We start from the raw sequence: 17,997 nt of genomic DNA, 5'->3' as shown, positions 1-17,997 counted from the left end.
GAGATGGGCACTTTCCCGGGGCGGGTTCGGGACAGGCCCTCAGCCTTGCAATGAGCGGAAAGCATCAGTGTGATCTCTAGGCTGGCCTGGGGGGCCCTATGGGAGCATCGTGCCCTATGCTTAGAAATTGCAGCGCGCTGGGGCTGCCCCGATGTTGGCTGGAATCCCGGGGGGCGTGGGGGGGGCTCTTGGCTGAGAAGGAGCCCGGCGCAGCGGGCGTATTCCTGCTTAGCGCCTGGCTGCAGGGAGCACTGGGGATGCGCAAGCACTGTGAGGCTGTGCCCGGCTGGAGACGCTGTCCCAGGGGCTCACTGCTCTCTGCTGGCCGAGCCCCTGGGCCTGCAGCGCCCGGAACTGTCCTGCTCTGGACCTGGCCCAGCGATGGTTTCTCCAGGACAGAGAGATTCCGAGAGAACCAGCTTTGCCTTTTTCTGGATCCAGTTTGTTTCCAGGGCGGGGCAATGCCAGGGGTAAACGTACGAGCCTCTGGCAGCTGGCTGCACCTCGCCGGAGCTCGTATGGAGAATGGACGGGCTGCATCTCAGCCCGTTTCTGGTGCAACTTTGGACACATGACAGACGCAACCCTTGATTTCGTACAATGGTGCATAATTGTCAAGAAGGTGAGGCAGGCTGCAGGTCAGGACTTGGGGTGCATCGGCAGACCTAGGGTGCCGGGGACGGGCCGGGGAGAAGGGGGTGCTGTGGTTGAGGGCTGAGGGGCGTCGGCAGCACTATCTGGGACCCTGGGATGGATGAGACGGTGCTTGCTGCAAATCAGGACCGAGGTGTCTGGGCAGGGCCCGGCGGGAGCAGTGCGTGCAGCGCACCTCTGCTGTGCTTGGTCCGGTTCTGTCACACACAGCACGTACCTGGCTACCCACAGTGACCTCATTCAGTACCTGCGCCCGCGAGGCAAGCGTGGAGCAGAGACAGCCCCTGGTGCAGCCAACGTGCGCTCAGACTTTGCCTCCCGCCCAGCCGTGGCAGGACCACGCTGGAAGCCAGGACTTTGACACTGGCATCTGGTGAGCAAACGCCCGCAGACCATGTTGCACAATCCAACCCTGGCAGCCCAGCCAGAAGTCAGCCGAGCATTGGAGCAGGCCCTGGGGCGAGCTCGCCTGGCTCCGTCACTGCTGGGAGATGGTCCCTGTGCTGGGCCGGGAAAGCAAATAGCCACTTTACACACAAGCAAACCCACCCTGCCCTGGCGGCTCGGGCCAGGCTGAACCCATTCACCGTCCATGGCGTGCAGGGCACTGTGTCCGCTGAGTGGGGCACCGCGTCTTGGGCCTCATCCTGCATTCCCCCCCCACGTCCCTGCCCCATGGGCACTCAGCACTGGGCTGAGCCCCGGGTGAGACAAAGCTAAAGGCAATGCCATACAAGCCGGCACCTGCACTGCTTGCCTTGTGCTAACGATTCCTAGGGCTACGCTGCCTCGGGCACCAGCCGGGAGCAGGAAACATCTCCCCCTCCTGCGGGATGCTACTGTGCCATTAGCTGCTTCACTGGGCGCTGACACCTCCCTCTGTGGTGCACCCCTCGGCCCCTGGCAGGCCGGACGCCGGGCGAGCTGGCGCCTTGGGGGCGATGGGCCTGGCAGTGGACGGGCTTCCCACACACTGGCTTAGTCTCTTTCTGTGCTGGGCTCCTGGCCTACCCCCCTCCACGCCCCAGCCTTCCCACACACTGGCCTAAGCACACTGTGGGGCTGGGCCTGCGTCTGCCAGGATCTCCCGAGCCTCCTCCCACGGGACATGCAGCGCGGCAAGGGCCGGGAACGAGCCCGTTGCCCCCGGATCTCTGCCAGCCCATGGCCACCGACCCACCGGGGACCCTTGGTCCAGGACAGCTGGGGCGGCGGCCCTGCGGCATGGGGCGCTGCTAGGCAATGCCGGAGGAAATGGCTCATGGGTCTGTCCCCCGTCCCCCCCCCGAGGGATGTGTGGGGGTGTCTTGGCCCGATGCACAGTGGGCTCAGAGCCCCAGCGGGTGGCGATCAGCGCAGCTCCAGCAATGCCGCTGTGCTGCTTTCCGTCAGCCGAGGTGCTGGCCCAGTGACTCCTCGGTGGGGAACCATGAGGGCGAGCGATCAGCCAGGCTGATGTCCCGGACGGCCGAGGGCTGGGGGGGGGGGCGGCTCAGCCCCATGTTACAGGAAGGGGAAACCGAGGCACGGAGCCGGGTGAGGAGCCTTGCTCCAGGGAGTCAGTGGTGGAGCCATGCGTAGAGCCTGAGAGTCCTGCGCACGGGCACCCCCACGCATCCCTCTCACTTCCGCCCCCCCCGCAGCCCCGGGACAGGATTAAGGGCGTCTCAGCTGCACAGCGAGCTGTTTCCGCAGGGCACCCCTGCAAGCCAGGCTGGAACCTGACGGCCGTGCGACCAGTGGCGGACGTCGGGGGGCAAGCGGGCTGTTTCTGGGAGCACATTCTCAGCAGATGCTGCCAGTGATTTTCCGGCCAGCTGCGAAGACGTGCAGGCCGGACTCTGCCTGGCCTCTGTGCCCAGCTGGGCTGAATGTGCTTCGTTCTGGTACCTGACCCTGAGAAACAAAAAGCGCTTTCCCGGTGCAGCCTACGGGGGCAGCCCCCTCCCAGCCCTGCACAGCTGTCTGCCGTCGGGCTGATCAGCAACACCTGTCCCCGGCGGAGGAGGCAGAGGGAGATGGAGAATGTGCAGCAGATGACGCAGTGGAAAGTCCCAGACACAGCCCAGCACATGGCCCGGCCTGGGTCCCGTTCTGCTCGCCCTCGCCCTTTTCCCAGGCCTGTGGGCTGCCGGGGCGTTACACCTTACGCGACACGCCCGTGCACACGTCAGGAGCTTCCACGCCGAGTCCTTGCTAAAGTCCAAGCACCGGGGACTCTGTCACCAGCCTGCGTGGAAGCCGGGGGCAGCCGCCGGCTGTGCTATAAATACAAGCCGGCAGGGCACAACAGGCAGCAGAACAACAGCACAGGTGAGCTGACCGGGAGGGAGAGCAGCAGACAGCCTCAGCCCTCTGGACAAATAGCAGGGAGCTGCAGCAGGAATCCGGGCCCGCCCCGCCGGCTGGACGCTGCTCCCTGTCCCCGGCTGTACTCGGCTCGGTGGCTTGCTGGGGAAAGGCTGCCAGGCATCCTACAGCGGGTGCAGCCGGGAGCCGGGCAGCTCAGGGTCTGCCCAGAGGAGTCAGTGGGTGGGTGAGGCGGGCGCTGGGGGTCTGCGGCAGTTGCGGGAAGAAACGGCGCTGTGACCGGCGAGCGGAGGGGAAGAATCTCCACTGACCGGCTCCTTGCCTCTTCTTGTCTCTGCAGATCTGCTCATTTTGCCAGGCAGTTCCCTGAACCCAAGCTGCGCAGGATGTCTCTGAAGGCCGTCACCCTCGCGCTGGCACTCCTTGCCATCACAGGTAAGGGAGGGAGGCTGTGGGTGGAGCCCCCTGGGCTGGGGGGGCCCTGGCAGGTCCCCTCCTGTCCCCGTCTCGGACGCCTGCTTTGCAGAGCTGTGGGCTTCCTGGAATCTTCGCTCCTCTCCGGGGAGGGTCGGCTGGAAGGGAGTGAGCGGGGCCTCACCTGGGCACGTGACTGGGCTGTCTAGGATGCTCTGGGAGCCTGGACAGGGACAAAGCCTTGTATTCCCAGGCCTGGCCAGCTCATCCTACACCGGGGAAGGGAGATGGCACCTAGCTGGGGGATCCCCAGAGCACCCCAGCAGAGGGGTCTGGATGGCGAGGAAACCCCTGAGACGAGGAGGGGGCCAGGGCAGGCACAGGCTGGCTGGGCGTGGCATTGAGCCTGGGGGTGCGTGTTTCTCTGCAGGGGCCCAGGCAGACGTCAGTGCCGAGCAGGTGGCCGATGTGGTCTGGAATTACTTCACCCAGCTGAGCGACAATGCCAAGGAGAAGATGGACCAGCTGCAGCAGTCTGAGATCAGCAAGCAGCTCAAGTGAGAGCAGGCTGGGCGCGGGGGGTAACACGGGCGGGGGATGCTGGGACGCTTAGGGCTAATGGGAGGGACGGGCCCTGAACGGGATCCTGGGGCTAGCACAGATGGGGAGAACGGTGTCTGTTTTCCGTGCACTGGTTCTGGGGGATCTAACCCCGGAGCACGAAGCAGCAACGAAAGAGGAGCGTATGGCCTGCCAGGCCCACTGCCCCACTCTCCTGTGAAACAATGGGGCCCAGGGGCTTCCAGGAAAACACGCCCCTCCTTCCCCAAAGCGTCAGGCGCAGGGTAGCTGGAAGAGACAACGGGGTTCTTTAAAGGCCAATGATTCCCCCGCCCCCCCCGCACTGAGAGGCGGGTGTGCAGCCAAGGGCTGCGGGCTGGGAAAGGTCTGCTCCGACGGGGGGAGAGCACAGACATGTGCCATGGGAATGCCAGGAGCTGCATGAGACGGAGTTGTAGGGCACAGGTGGGGTCGGGGGGCAGTGCTAGAGAGGTCAGTGAATCCACTGAAGATGCTCGAGGCGCTGAACTTTCCTTCCCCTCCGCCCCCAGCACCCTCTTCCAGGACAACCTCCAGAACGTCAACGCCTACGCTGGGGACCTGCAGAAGAAGCTGATCCCCTTCGCCACCGAGCTGCACGCCAAGCTGAGCCAGGACTCGGAGAAGCTGAAGGAGCAGATCCAGCGAGAGCTGGAGGAGCTGCGCCTGAAGCTGTCCCCTTACGCCGACCAAGTGCACCAGCAGATCAGCAGGAACATCCAGGAGCTGCAGCAGAAGCTCAGCCCTTACGCCGAGGAGCTGCGGGGCCAGGTCAACCAGAATGCGGATCTGCTGCGCGAGCAGCTGGCCCCCTACGCCCAAGAGCTGCGGGACAAGCTGCAGGAGAACGTGGACGGCCTCCAGGCAGCTCTGGCCCCCTATGCCGACCAGCTCCAGCAGCAGATCGACAAAAACGTGGAGGGCATGAAAGAGAAGCTGACGCCCTTGGCCGACGAGCTCAAGGTCAAGATAGACCAGAACGTGGAGGAGCTGCGCAAGAGCCTGGCCCCCTATGCCCAGGAGGTGCAGGACAAGCTGAATCGCCAGATCGAGGGCCTGGCCTTCCAGATGCAGAAGGGTGCGGAGGAGCTGCGGGCCATGCTCTCTGACAACGTGGAAGAGCTGCGCCTGAAGCTGGGCCCGTACGCCGAGGAGCTGAAGGAGAAGCTGCGCAGTGACGCCGAGGGCCTGCGCCAGTCCCTGACCCCCTACGTGGAGGGGCTGAGCGGGCAGATGGACCAGAAGATCGAGGAGTTCCGCCAGACCATGGCCCCCTACGGAGAGGCCTTCAACAAGCAGCTGGTGCAGAAGGTGGAGGAGATGAGGCAGAAGCTGGGTCCCTACGCTGGGGAAGTGGAAGATCATCTCAGCTTCCTGGAGAAGGACGTGCGGGACAAGGTCGCCTCCTTCTTCAGCACCCTACAGCAGATCGAAAACTGAGGGGTCCCGCCAAGGACTCAGCTTAGCTTCCTAGCACCACCTCCTCACTCCCACTTCCCCTGTACACACAAGCCACCCACTACCTCCGAGCCAGAGGAGAAAAGCCATGGAACCAGCCCCAGGGCATGCTGGCTCTTCCGCAGCGCCTGCCACGGAGCAGGAAAAGGGACCCTGAGCCAGGAATACCCGCACGTGCTGACGCTAGATGTCTGTCTGTGCTGCTGCTGACTTTCCTGCACGTGCCCTCATTCTAAAATTGCACCTACTGTACCTGCTGAAATAAAACTGCAACACAGCAATGCACAGGGCGACTCTGTCTCTTTCTTAGCCTGACCAATAACAAGAGGCTCGTTCTGCTATTACTGGCCCATCCTTGGGTGTTCCTTGGGGGTGGGGAGGTGCTGTCCCTTCCCAGCTCTAGTGGCTTGAGGAACTGCCCAATTTGTTGAAGTAATGAGCCCAGTACACTCCAGGGAGGCTGAAGAGGAAAGCAGGGTGATGAACTAGGCTGGATGAGGGGCGAGTGAGAGAGACGGGCTGGTTTCTTTCTCTCTTTGAGCTCACAAGTTGAAAGGACTGTGCCCCGGTGATTGCCAGTGGGAGGGCAGGTGGGTCTGGGTAGCGGGGCATGGTAAGGGACCTGCTCCAAGCAAGATGGTCTGCATGGTCACGAATAGCGGGGGAGGCGAGGCTGGGTGATGGAACCGGGAAGGGGAGGTGTCCACAAGACAGTCGCTCTGTTAGGCTGGGAATAAGTTGGAGATCCCGTTGCTGTGTCTGGGCTACAGACGCTGCGGAGGGATGTTTAAATCCGAGGGGACATGCTTTTAATTGGGATTTACAGAGACCATCCCTGGGCATTAACTTTCCTGTGGCCTGCCCACCTGAGAATGACCCCTTACAATTGCACCCTGCGCCCTGACAGCCGTGAATTCTAGGGCATCCCAAACTCTGCCCCACGCCACTTCCCTGAGCAGGCATCTCCTCTGTCCCCGGGTGGGTCAGGGTTTCCCAGGTGTCCTCTTCTGCCAGGCGGAGACACTGGCTGCCCTGGGAACGGGGCACTTTGGTTTTCCCACGCCCCCACTTCCTGTTCTAACAGCTTGTCACTCGGCTACAGGCAAGGGGCCAAACCCTGCACTAGTGCAAAACCAGCAAAGCCATGCTGATTTTCAGCAGCTGAGGACTTGGTCCTGGAACAGCCCCCGCTGCGGGAGCACAGTGGGGACAAGTGAAGGGCTGCTAGCTACAGACGATGGGGTGCTGGGTAACAGCTGGGCCCTACTGGGCTGTACCGGCCCGGGCTGGATTTCCTGCACTCCTGAGCCATCCAGCCCCCCAGCCAGGGTGACGATGGTGTAGCAACCGAAGAGTGTTCCCAGAATGCACTGTTCTGAATCCAAACTCTGGAGCCCGATTCCCAGCCCCTAAACAGCCCCAAGCGAGGTGCTACCTTAATAACTCTGGCCAGGCCAGCTCTGCTCCATTGGTTTATTGGCCTGTGTGTGTGTGTGTGTGTGTGCGAGTGTGTGTGTCTGTGTCAGTGCGTGTGTATGTGGGAGGGTGCACAGCACTTCTTGTGCTGTGGCGGCAGCAGCAGCAGCTGAGGGGCAGGATTAGAGCTCTGTCGGGTACCCCAGCAAGGACGCCGCTCCAGCAGGTCAGTTTTGTTTTACAGACTCCGTGGTGTTCTCCAACACCGGGGATGGAGGGTTTCACTGCTGGCTGCTAGCACTCCGCTATCATTCTCATCGTCACTTCAGTTAGAGGGGGCAGCGAGCAGACGCATCCCTGCATTGCACTGGCTTTATCTCAGCCGACCCCTCGACTCTCTGACGACAGCCCTGCTAAAGTCCAGGCAAGTGCTGTGCTAAGCAAACAGCAGACAGAGAGGCCGCGTGCTCTCCAGCCCCCGCCGTGCATTCCTACTGCCCAAGGGGCCCCAGAGAGCTGGGCCTATCTGCTAGCATTCCACAAGGCGGGTCAAACCAGGAGTAAGGTGTCTGGCCCGGGCACGGCAAGGAGGGGTCTTTCTTTGACAGCAGCAAGCCAGCTGAGACACTGGTGAGGGCACGTCACTGCACGCCGAGTCCCCGCTGGAACAAGGGCTGGCTGTCTGCTGACTGCACAGCTCACACCCACAGGTGGCTCCGGATCTGCTGCTTTGACCTGCAGCCAGGGTGCCCCGGGCTGTGCTTCCGGCTGCTCTAATAAACTCAGCAGTGTTAGGCTGCCTCTGTGTTTGAATGGGCGACCTCCCAGGCGCACCGAGCTGCAGAGGGAACGCGTGAGAGCGGGGCCCACAGTAAGCTCGCTGGGACAGGGACTGCCTCTTGCTAGGTGTTGGTACAGTGCCCAGCCCCATGGGGTCTCTGTCACTATGTCATACGAATAACACAGACCAGTTACGTGGTTTAGATACTCTCAGTGCCCTGCTCCTGGGCCGGGCTCCGCTGATCATTAGTGCCCATGCCAGAAACCGACGCAAACAGCATCGGAAGAGATTTCACGAGGTGCAGGGCGAGCGCTGAGCCTTAGGGGAGAGGTGTGGACATGGGGCCGCAGGGCTGGGGAACTGGGAAGAGAGAGAAAAGCCCGGTCACATAACGGGGGAAGGCCTGTGGGGATGGCGAGTGAAATATAGCCTGTGTCCGTGCGACGCCCAGCACGAGGAGGCCCTGATCTCGGGTGGGGCCTCTCGGCTCTATCCTCATGCACCTTATCAGTAACAAGAATCTCTCCTCTCTAAGCAGCTGTTTGGCTCCGGATTCGGCTCTGGCAAGTAGAGGCTGAAAGTCGTCCCCATCTCATGGCTGTTTGGTGGCCTTGTTCCAGTTCTCCGTGGGCAGTTCTCCATGTTACCCAAGACACCAGCCCCATTCGGGGCACTAATGGGCCTCCGTGTGGGCAATCTCAGGAGTGAGGCGAGGGGCTGAATGGGCCATGGAGACTGACCTCCTCTCCCAGCCCGAAGGAGACTCCCTGCGGGTTGATGTGAGGCACTCTGGTGCGGGGTGCAGGCTCTGGAGCTTTCCCAGCGCTGCCCCTGTCCCGTAGACGTGGAGAGGACCTACACCCCCAGGCCACCTCTCCCCAGGGCAGCAGCCACATGAAAAACATTTTAAATGGAAAACCAATAACGGAGGAATCTGACAGACTAGCTCCCAGTTCCTCCAGGGGCTAGACGGTTCCCTCTTAGAAGGAGCAGCTCACGCGGAGAGCGACTTCCCAAGCGGGCAGTTTGGGGTCAGACGGAGAGGAAAATGGAGGTTCAGACCAGCCCTGCACTCCGTGAGCTGCTCTTGTTTGCATGGCTCAGGGGAGGGAGGTGACCTTTGGTATCAGAGGAGGGTTGGTGACTGCTTGGAACTTCACCCTTGCCTCTGCTGGACTTTGCCAGATACGCAGATTGTCACCTCCTCTGCTCTGCATGCAAATAACTCGTTATCAGTGGGAAGGAGGCTGAAAACAAAATGCCCTGGCTGCCTGTTTCCCAGAAGGGCCTTACGTACTAACTAACGGGACACAAGTGCTAACCGAGGTAAATATTCGGCAGCTCAGTTCTCGGAATATGCACTTGGGAGGTGGAGGGACAGCGCTGGAGGGTTCACTCCTGTAACTGTTTGTAGAGCTTTGCTCGTTTCCCTAAAAACAATATTTCCAGCAGCCCAGCGGTGCACTAACACAGCAGTGAGCAGAGTTACCAGATAGTACATGGCCTTGGTTTGCTGCAGCAACCTGATCCCAGTGGAAGCATATAGATAACTTACACAGCTCATTAGTAGTGCACCGTCTAGATGCCAGCTTGGAGATCCAAGAATGATCTCTGCCCTTCACAGTTTATGCTGCGTACAGCCACATGGCTGTGACTCTGCTTGTATCAGTGGAGATCAGGCAGGGTCCTTGTACATCTCCCTGGATCAGATGAGTGCTGGAGTTGTCTTGGTGCGGTCATGTTGACTACTCATTGTTGTCTCCCACCTGCCCAGCCTTCTGTGGTCAGTGTGTTGCTGGTCACTGCTTCTGCATCAGCACAGACACAAGGAGGTTGTCAAATGTTGTGACAGGTATGAAACGACCGTTCAGAGTGCTGGGTATTTCCTAGCCTGCCTGCCTCAGAAGAGGATCTGAGCGGAGAATCTGAAATGACTTTCAAAGGCTCCCAGAAGCCTGGGGTCCACATTTTGTTTTGAATGTATGAAAATGGGTCAGTTCTGGAAACCGCCCACACACACTGTGGGTTTTTCACTTGAAAGGGTCCCCATTGTCACTCGGAATGGACTGTTTTTTCAGTGACAAATGCGTTTTTAAAAGTGCTGTTTGCAAAATTTGAAATGGTTTCAAAGGTTAAAGTACATGAATGAAAACATGCAAAAAAGTTAAATTTCTGGATGGAAAAATAGCCGTTTTGCTGAAATTGGGCAAAAGATGAGCTGTCTGGGTTATTAAATAGCTCAGGTCAAAAAAGCACCATTTTTCCAAATCTTCCCCCCCACCACCTTTTGTTATTAATTGTTACTATTTAGCATTTATATTAAATAGGCCCAGCTGGCATCAGGGCCCCATTGCACTTGGCAGTGTGCAGACAGATACAGAGAGATGGTTCCTGCAAAGAAAAGCTTTCGGTGGAGAGATGGTACTGTTATCTGCGGCTAAAGCCCTGGACTGGGACTCAGGAGATCTAAGTTGAGTTCCTTTCTGTCAGAGATTCCGTGTGATCACTTCATTTATCTTTGGGCCCCTGATCCCCAATTGTAAAGTGGGAACAATAGTCCTGCCTTTCCCTCCCCCTTTGTCTGTCTGGAAGTGACTGACTCTCACTCTATGTCTGTACAGCACCCAGCACAATAGGGCCTGATCTTAGTTGCGGCCTCCAGAGGCTGCCATGATAATAAAACACTAATCATCTAAATTCACTTAAGGGGATGTGCAGCTGTTGGCAGCCAGTCTCCAAAGGGTTAGCAGCCCCTGCTTTGCCCTCTTGACTTTTACCCCTGTCAGGGCAAATAACTTCTTGCCGTTTTCCACAGGATGGCATCTCACAGTCGGTTGCGTAGGTGTTGAGCCCAGTGGTAGAAGTGTGTCAGGATAGGCAAACTGATTGCGCTGTTTGTTCTGGTGTATGAGCCTGGCATACAAAGGTCAGCCCTGAATCCAGCTTCACCCCAATCCAGAGCACTGAGCAGCGCAAACAGCAAGGCTGCTCTGATCACCGGTAATGTACCATCTTATCCATCAAGAAGAGAAGGGTGAAGACCTGCGACTGGCTCTTGTTCCTGGGTGTTCTGAAGCTCTGGCATTTTCTATCTTGCTAGCCACGGGATGCCTAGGAGGATGCATGGCACATACCCTTCTGCAGCATGCAAAGAGTTAACTCTGTAAGCCCCAGGGGCGGGCGGCAGTTGGCTGGGAAAGCTGGAACTGAACTGGTTTGGCAGCTGGGTGGTGAGTGATCTAGGAGAGCCAGTCAGATGACAGCTAGTCACGTCATCCCCTGAGAATGTCTTTGAACCTCCACGTTGTATTTACATGGAGTGAGGTCCAAAGCTACTGGTCCTGCAGAGGCACATGGGAGCTCTTATCACCTGAGCACTTCTGCCTAATACTGATGCGTATATAAAGAGAATAGCTGGTGCCTGTGGGGTTCAGCCAACAGAGGACAGCAGGTGAACAGCAGCTAGGTAAGGGGCAGGCGATACAATTCTTTAATTCTGCAGCAGCTCAAGGCGTTTTCCTGGCAGTGCGGGGTGAAAGTTAGGGCAGAAGTCTGCGAGTCAGGACTCCGGGGTTCCGTTTCTGCCTTGGGGGGAATATGGTTTAGTGGTTAGAGCAGGGAACTGGAAGGACTCCTGGGTTCTAGTCCCAACTCTGTCACTGATACACTCTAGCTCATATCTCCTCTCTGAGCCTTCGTGTCACCAGCTATAAAATGGGATAACAGTGCTGACCTACTGTGTGCAGCAGGGGCCTCTGATGCTGGCTTACTCAGATTGCAAAGCACTTTGAAAACACTGGATGAAAGATGCTTTCGCAGGGTGAAGTGCCCTTGTATGGATTTCCCCCAGGACATAAACCTGTGAGGGGTGGGGGCAGTCTTACCTTAGCACCCTAATTTGGAAGCGAACCTGTAGCAGGGCTGTAGAGTTTTCCACCGCACCAGTGGAAGGGTTTGTTAACATGATTTTCCCTGAGGCCGTTCCCAGATTCTGAGTGATCATTGTGAAACAGGGCACAGTGTGGCGCTGAGGACCTCTCAGCTTTGTATTATGAGTGTTGTATTTGTATGACGGTAGTGCCTGGGGAGCCCTAGTCGTGGACCAGGAACCATTGCTTGTGTGCATGATTTGCTCCCACTCGGAGGTAGTTTGTCTGGCTGACAAGGGAGCCAGTTCTTGACACCCTTACTGACACTGAGAATACCTCGCAGCTTGAGCGGCCCCATGGAAATCGGGGAAGCGGTATGGTACTGTTCAATGGGAGGGTATCAGAATCTAGCTTCTTTGGCTGTACTTTACATTCATTATGTGGACTTTTTTCCATCCAGCTGTGATTTAAACCCCCGCCTGAAATGAATTTGAATCTAAAGAGAGGTCATTGCAAAAAACAACACCCCAGAGGGAAGATTCAGGGATTGGAAAATGCACCTGGGCCCCACCCATGAGACAATAAAGTGAAGGCGAAGCCTGGGCCATGCATGGCAGGAACTGCACTAACGGCTTTCTGGTTTGTTTCTCTCTGCAGAGTCCCAGCCCAGTGACCCGATAGACCATGTCTCAGAAAGCTGCACTTCTGGCTTTGCTCCTGGCCACCTTCTCAGGTTGGTGCCCTTCTCTATACCAATGTGCCGGGTCTCAGTTCTGGGCTGTAGACATGGCAGGTGAAAGATCTCCCTGCCCCCCCTGGGTCGGGGCAGTGCTGGGAATCAGCTGCACAGCAGGGATCACTGGCTGCTAACAACAGGATGCAGCTTAGTGGGACAGTATTTTGGAGCTGGAGATGACAAGTCCATTGACCCGTCTCCTCCCAGACGAGAAAGCTGTCACTGCAAGATGACCCAGGCACTGGTCCGCAACGTGTTGCTCCTTTGGTGGTATCAGTGTGCCCCAAGCCAGGGTAGTTCTGACCCCGTCACTGGAGTCTCAGGCGCTGTTCCTTTGACTCCGTGTCTGGACCCAACATGTCTAGGTCTGACCCTGTCACTGGCCTCTAGTTCTGCTGTGCCAGGTGAGTCAGCCCCACGGATGAATCATTCTGTTTCTGCTGGGCCTGAACTGCAGTGGTGCTGAGCACCCAGACCTCAGACAGAAGTGAATGGGAGCTGCTGCTCTGGAGATCTGGGGCTTTATTACTTTGGGGAGGGGGTTCCCCTGGGACTTGCAGTGCAGAGAAGCCCTCTGACCATCCCAGGGATAAAACACTATCCCAAGGATTACGGACTGTGAGCTCCGTCATCAAGAGCAGCTCCCAACATCAGGCCTTCCCTTCACCAAGGTCCCCATGCCACCTCCCTACTACCTACGTTGTGCTTTGCGACCCAGCTCTGTGAAATGCTCTTCTTCCACCCATGCAGCTTCTCAGGCCGAACTGGCAAAGAATGGGTTCTGGGATTACCTCAGCCAGCTCACTCAGGACAAGGGCAGCATGGCATATACCCAGAGCATGAAGCTTGACCAAGAGATCAAGTGAGTACATTGTTCTCTGGGGTCAAGCAATCAGCAGGCAATACCCTGCAGCCCCTTGCCCTGTCAGAGGCCGAAGCACATCTGGCTCTTGCACTCTGCTTCCAACCCGATCAGTTTATTGATTTATTTTGATAGATGCATGGTGCCCCTACGGCCTTCGTAGAATAGGCATCCTGGAATTTCTAAAAACAAATAATGAATTACTTGAGTTAATCATCAGTTGACTCAATACAGTCCATGCCCCTTATGTGCCAGGAATCCCCCTCGACTGGCACTAACCAATAATAACAGAAATAAAACAACGAAAAGCCCAGTGGGAACCAAAAAGCCCTGCAGTGATTCCTGCAGCTTGGTGACTGTGAGCTCTGGCTTAGCAGCCAAGAGAGGGCATTAAGGACCACAGGCAAGGGCTGTCTGCTGTGACAGGACAGCGGGACTGGAGTGGCTGGTAATACAGGTTAGAGCAGTAAGGATGTAGGCACAGGTTATGCAAGCAGCTCTCCCACGGCTCTGTCCTTGCATCTCCGTAGGACACTTTTTCATTGCAGTTGTGATACGCAACTCAGCTCTGCCAATGTCTCTCATTCCTGATCTGTGGCCCCCCCCCCCTCCTATTCCGTTCACGACCCTCACCCCAGCTCTGCCACGGCACCTCTTTCTAATCGATCCCACCACTTGCTTGCGTCTCCTGAGAGATTAGACTCATGATGAATTCTGTCACGTAGTTTTTACTCTGTGGGCAAAGCCCACAAGGAACTAAGCTATGATGAGACCCACCAGACTCATCTTCACTTACGACACAAGGCCCAGGTCTCCAGGGGTGAAAAGTCAGTGCCTTATACATCTTTGAGAGCCTCCTTTCTTAATGCGGCATCCAACTGTACAGTCGTTATTGCTGGTAAAATGACAAAAGCGCTAGAAATGTGTGTCTGTTTTTCATACAGAAAAGTGAAAGAAAGTATCCAAGAGGGAGTCAGCTACATGGGACATCTCCTTGAGAAACTGGCCCCACTCAACAGGGGACTTCAGACCCGGTTCTACCAAGACTCCGACAGCCTGCGAAGGCTCATCAGGAAGGAGCTGGAAGGCCTGAGGGTGAAACTGTCTCCTTATGTGGATGAGGTGCACCAGAAAATCAGCAAGAACCTGGAAGCGCTTCGCTTCCAGCTGACCCCGTTCACGGAAGAGTTCCTGGACCAGGTCTTGCTGAAAGCTAGGGAGCTCGAGCAGCACCTCACCCCCACTCGGGACATGAAGGCCCAGCTCCTGGAAGGCGTAGATGAAGTTCAGAGGTTTGTGGCTCAGTACGCCAAAAAAATTGCCTTTCATACTGACCAAGTGAAGGAGGTCTTCCATCCATACGCTGCCAGACTGGTGACTGAGATCCACCGCAACATGGAGGAGCTCCATAGAAATGTCATCCCACATACCAAAGTCAGCCCAGAGAAACTTCATCAGTACATCCAGGAGCTCTCGGGGACGCTGACCCAGAATGCTAGGGATCTCCACCAGAAGATACATAGGAACCTGGACCACCTCAAGGAGCAGCTGTGCCTTTACCCCAGTGGCCTGAGGGAACACTTTGCTGGCACTGCTGTAGACCCTAACTGGGCCGTGGACCCCTACATGGAGGGCCTGACTCAGGAAGTGCAGCAGAGAATTGAGGAGTTCAGAAGGGACACGTTCCTCCAGATAGATGACTTCACCAGGACCATTGACCGGGAGACAGAAGAAATGAAGTTCAAGCTGTCTCCACTGTCCCCATACTCAGAGGAGTTTCAGGACAGCTCAGCACCTCTGGAGGATTTGCATGTCCGGCTTGACTCTCTGTGGAAGGATATTTCCCAGAGTTTAAATGAGAAAAGCAGTGATCCACAATGAAATCCTGTAACTGTGTATAGAGAGGTGTGTATGTGTGTGTGTATTTGCACATGCTTAAAACCTGCCAGTGGGAAATAAAAACGATCAAGAGTCAGGTCTTACCTTACCGCACCGTATGGTTAAGGACACCTGTAGCATGACTTGGACAATGATAACAATAACATGCCATCAGCCTCATTCTTCATGCCACAGAAGTACAGGTCTTTGTGTCTAGTTGCAGTGCTGAGTTCCCAGATCTGACAGGTGTTCAGCCAGAACCCCTCCATCATTGCCCGACAGTCCCTTGTGGCTGAAAAAACATTGCCACCTGCTCTTTCTTAGAGAGACAAAGCCACAAAGTCGCATGCAATTTTGCTAAAATAATTCCACAGCTATCACTGCTGTGGTTTTTTGAAAGCCAAATGGACAGAGTGCTTACCTCAGGAGCAGGAAAGAGTGAATAAGTACCACATTTGTAATTACCTATAGCATACACTATATATGTATGTATATTTAGATACATGGCTTAGTTTTATAAACCTTACATCGACATCAGCGAGGCTATTCAGGTAAGTAAGTGCTAGTCAGTGGGAGTAAAAGTTCCATAATATCTGGTCTATACTGTGTATTTTTGGATTAATACAGAGTTGAAACGGTGAATTATTTTTAAGCTCTAGAAGCTGGACTTCTGGACTTTAACAATCTTCTGTGTGTTCCTACAGTGACTAGCACAAACTGTTAATGTATTGCACCCTATTTAGGTTACTCTGCAGAGTTAGCCCTTTCCTTGCACATTCTGTGTATATATAAAATATCCTTCTCTATATGCACATCACTTTTTATGGAACTGTCTATGGGAATTCAGGTGTATGGCTGTTGTAAGCCACAGCCAAAACAGTATTGATATGCCATTTGCTATACCAGTTTTATGGTTTCTTCCCTGAAATGTAACTGACTGTTAAATCTACTCCAATAAAGTTACATGTTAGAATTCTTTGGAGTTGGGTTTTATTTTTTTTTTTTTTCTTCTTTTTTTTTGCTGTTGAAATAGTACAATAAATACATTATCACAATGTGTAGACTTTTAAAGGCTACCTAGGAGTCACAGTGCTTTGTCTCCCCACTACTTTGTGCTCAAATATCTAGGCTTCAAAACCCAGCTCAGCGTCTGTCTCTTTTCTAAGATGAACAGACCTAACCTTTTTAATCTGTTCTTATATGGAAGCTGTTCCATACCCGAATCATTTTTGTTGCCCTTTGCTATACTTTTTCCAATTCTAATATAACATTTTTGAGATGGAGCAATCAGAACTGCACACAGTATTCAAGGTGTGGACATACCAGGGATTTATATAGCGGAATTGTGATATTTTCTGTCTTACTATCTATCCCTTTCCTAATGGTGGCTAACATTCTGTTAGCTTTTTTGACTGCTGGTGCACATTGAACAGATATTTTCAGAGAACGATCCACAATGACTCTAAGATCTCTTTCTTGAGTGGTAACAGCCAATTTAGACTCTATCATTTTGTATTTATAGTTGGATTATGTTTTCCAATGTGCATTACTTTGCATTTATCAACACTGAATTTCATCTACCATTCTGTTGTCTGGTCACCCAGTTTTGTGAGATCCCTTTGTAACTCTTCGCAGTCTTCTTTGGGCTTAACTATCTTGAATAATTTTGTATCGTCTGCAAACTTTGCCACCTCACTGTTCACCCCTTTTTCCAAATTATTTATAGGAATATGTTAAACAGCACAGATCCCAGTACAGATCCTTGGGGGACCCCGCTATTTTCCTCTCTCCATTGTGAAAACTGACCCTTTATTCCTACTCTTTGTTTCTTATCTCTTAACCAATTACTGATCCATGAGAGGACCTTCCTCTTATCCCCTGGCTCCTTACTTTGCTTAAGAATCTTTGGTGAGGGACCTTGTCAAAGGTTTTCTGAATATCCAAGTACACTGTATCCACTAGATCACCTGTGTCCACAGGTTTGTTGGCCCCCACAAAGCATTCTAACAGATTGTTGAGGCATGATTTCCCTTTACAAAAGTAAAAAACCATTCCCTTCATCTGTGTGTCTGATAATTCTGTTCTTCACTTTAGTTTCAGCCAATTCACCAGGTACTGAAGTGTGGTTTACTGGCCTGTAATTGCCAGGATTGAAGGAATTCTGCTGTAGCAAGATATAAGTTTGTAGTCTCTGTCTGGGTACCCGGGAACTGATGTCCAGATCCAGAGCCGGCACTAGGCATAAACAGACTAAGCAATTGCTTAGGGCCCCAAGCAGCTAAAGGCCCCCCTCTCCCCCCTGTTAATTATTAGTATGTTTTGTGGGCGGGGGGAGGGGGGAAATATTCCTGTTTAGGGCCCCCAATGGGCTAGCACTGTCTAGAAAGATCAGAAAAATCATAACTTCAATCCTGGCTAATACAGGTTTGCCATGGTGTGGCATCCTGCTCAAAGCATGAGTTTATATTCCCTTAAATGATTTTGGGCTGGCTAACATAACTGAATTGTCCCATGGTGTACTTGTAGTGACATCACTGCATTATGTTATCATGTGAGGCCATTGTGTCACAAAGCTGTGTTGCAAACAAGTCCCCAAAAGACGGTGACTTTGATATTGTGTTGTCACATTGCACCAGCCCCTAAATATATTATGGGATCATTTTAATACTCTGCAAAATGCGGCACAGATGGCCTGGTCAAAATCAGCTCTGTTCCATGCAGTGGTGGATGGGGTGGAACATGCAACCTGTCTGGCTGCCCCCACTGGAGTTGGTGCATTTGGCTCTGGGCAGGTGTGCTGCTGTTGGGTAGATTGACCACTTATGCTGGATGTGAGTGGCAGAGCCATGGTAAGTACATGGGAGCCCCCGGTACAGTCCCTGCTTGTCCATTTATTTCAGAACACAGTTGTGATTTTAACAGCTCCGCCGCCCTGTGCTTCGTCTTGCCGAGACGTTACTACAGCTGTGCACTATTTCGGGGCCCGTGGAGATTTTGGTCACTCGATGACATGACACAA

At 54.7% G+C, this 17,997-nt stretch overlaps 2 protein-coding genes across 4 annotated transcripts; both read left to right on the top strand.

Annotated features, from left to right (window-relative positions):
- The first annotated feature begins 2,942 nt into the window (after positions 1-2,942).
- On the top strand, positions 2,943-5,721 carry APOA4 (apolipoprotein A4). Its single transcript, XM_067562971.1, has 4 exons — positions 2,943-2,967; positions 3,305-3,399; positions 3,809-3,935; positions 4,491-5,721. The coding sequence occupies exons 2-4, from the start codon at positions 3,351-3,353 to the stop codon at positions 5,416-5,418; spliced, it is 1,104 nt and encodes a 367-aa protein (XP_067419072.1). The 5' UTR covers positions 2,943-2,967; positions 3,305-3,350; the 3' UTR covers positions 5,419-5,721.
- A 5,299-nt stretch (positions 5,722-11,020) lies between these two features.
- Positions 11,021-17,800, top strand: APOA5 (apolipoprotein A5). 3 transcript variants are annotated; one of them, XM_067565915.1, is made up of 4 exons: positions 11,021-11,099; positions 12,160-12,235; positions 12,989-13,100; positions 14,045-17,797. In XM_067565915.1, the coding sequence occupies exons 2-4, from the start codon at positions 12,187-12,189 to the stop codon at positions 14,979-14,981; spliced, it is 1,098 nt and encodes a 365-aa protein (XP_067422016.1). In that variant the 5' UTR covers positions 11,021-11,099; positions 12,160-12,186; the 3' UTR covers positions 14,982-17,797. The 3 variants fall into 3 exon arrangements, with proteins under 3 accessions (XP_067422016.1, XP_067422008.1, XP_067422026.1); XM_067565925.1 differs by lacking the exon at positions 11,021-11,099 and having other exon boundaries at positions 11,120-12,235; positions 14,045-17,798; XM_067565907.1 differs by lacking the exon at positions 11,021-11,099 and having other exon boundaries at positions 11,119-13,100; positions 14,045-17,800.
- Positions 17,801-17,997: the final 197 nt, after the last annotated feature.

The sequence above is a fragment of the Emydura macquarii genome, unplaced genomic scaffold (assembly GCF_026122565.2).
Source record: "Emydura macquarii macquarii isolate MOO-44397 ecotype Brisbane River unplaced genomic scaffold, CSIRO-AGI_Emac_v2 contig_312, whole genome shotgun sequence".
Taxonomy (NCBI): Eukaryota; Metazoa; Chordata; order Testudines; family Chelidae; genus Emydura; species Emydura macquarii.
The sequence above is the reverse complement of the archived record's forward strand: the minus strand, read 5'-3'. Positions and strand labels throughout refer to the sequence as shown.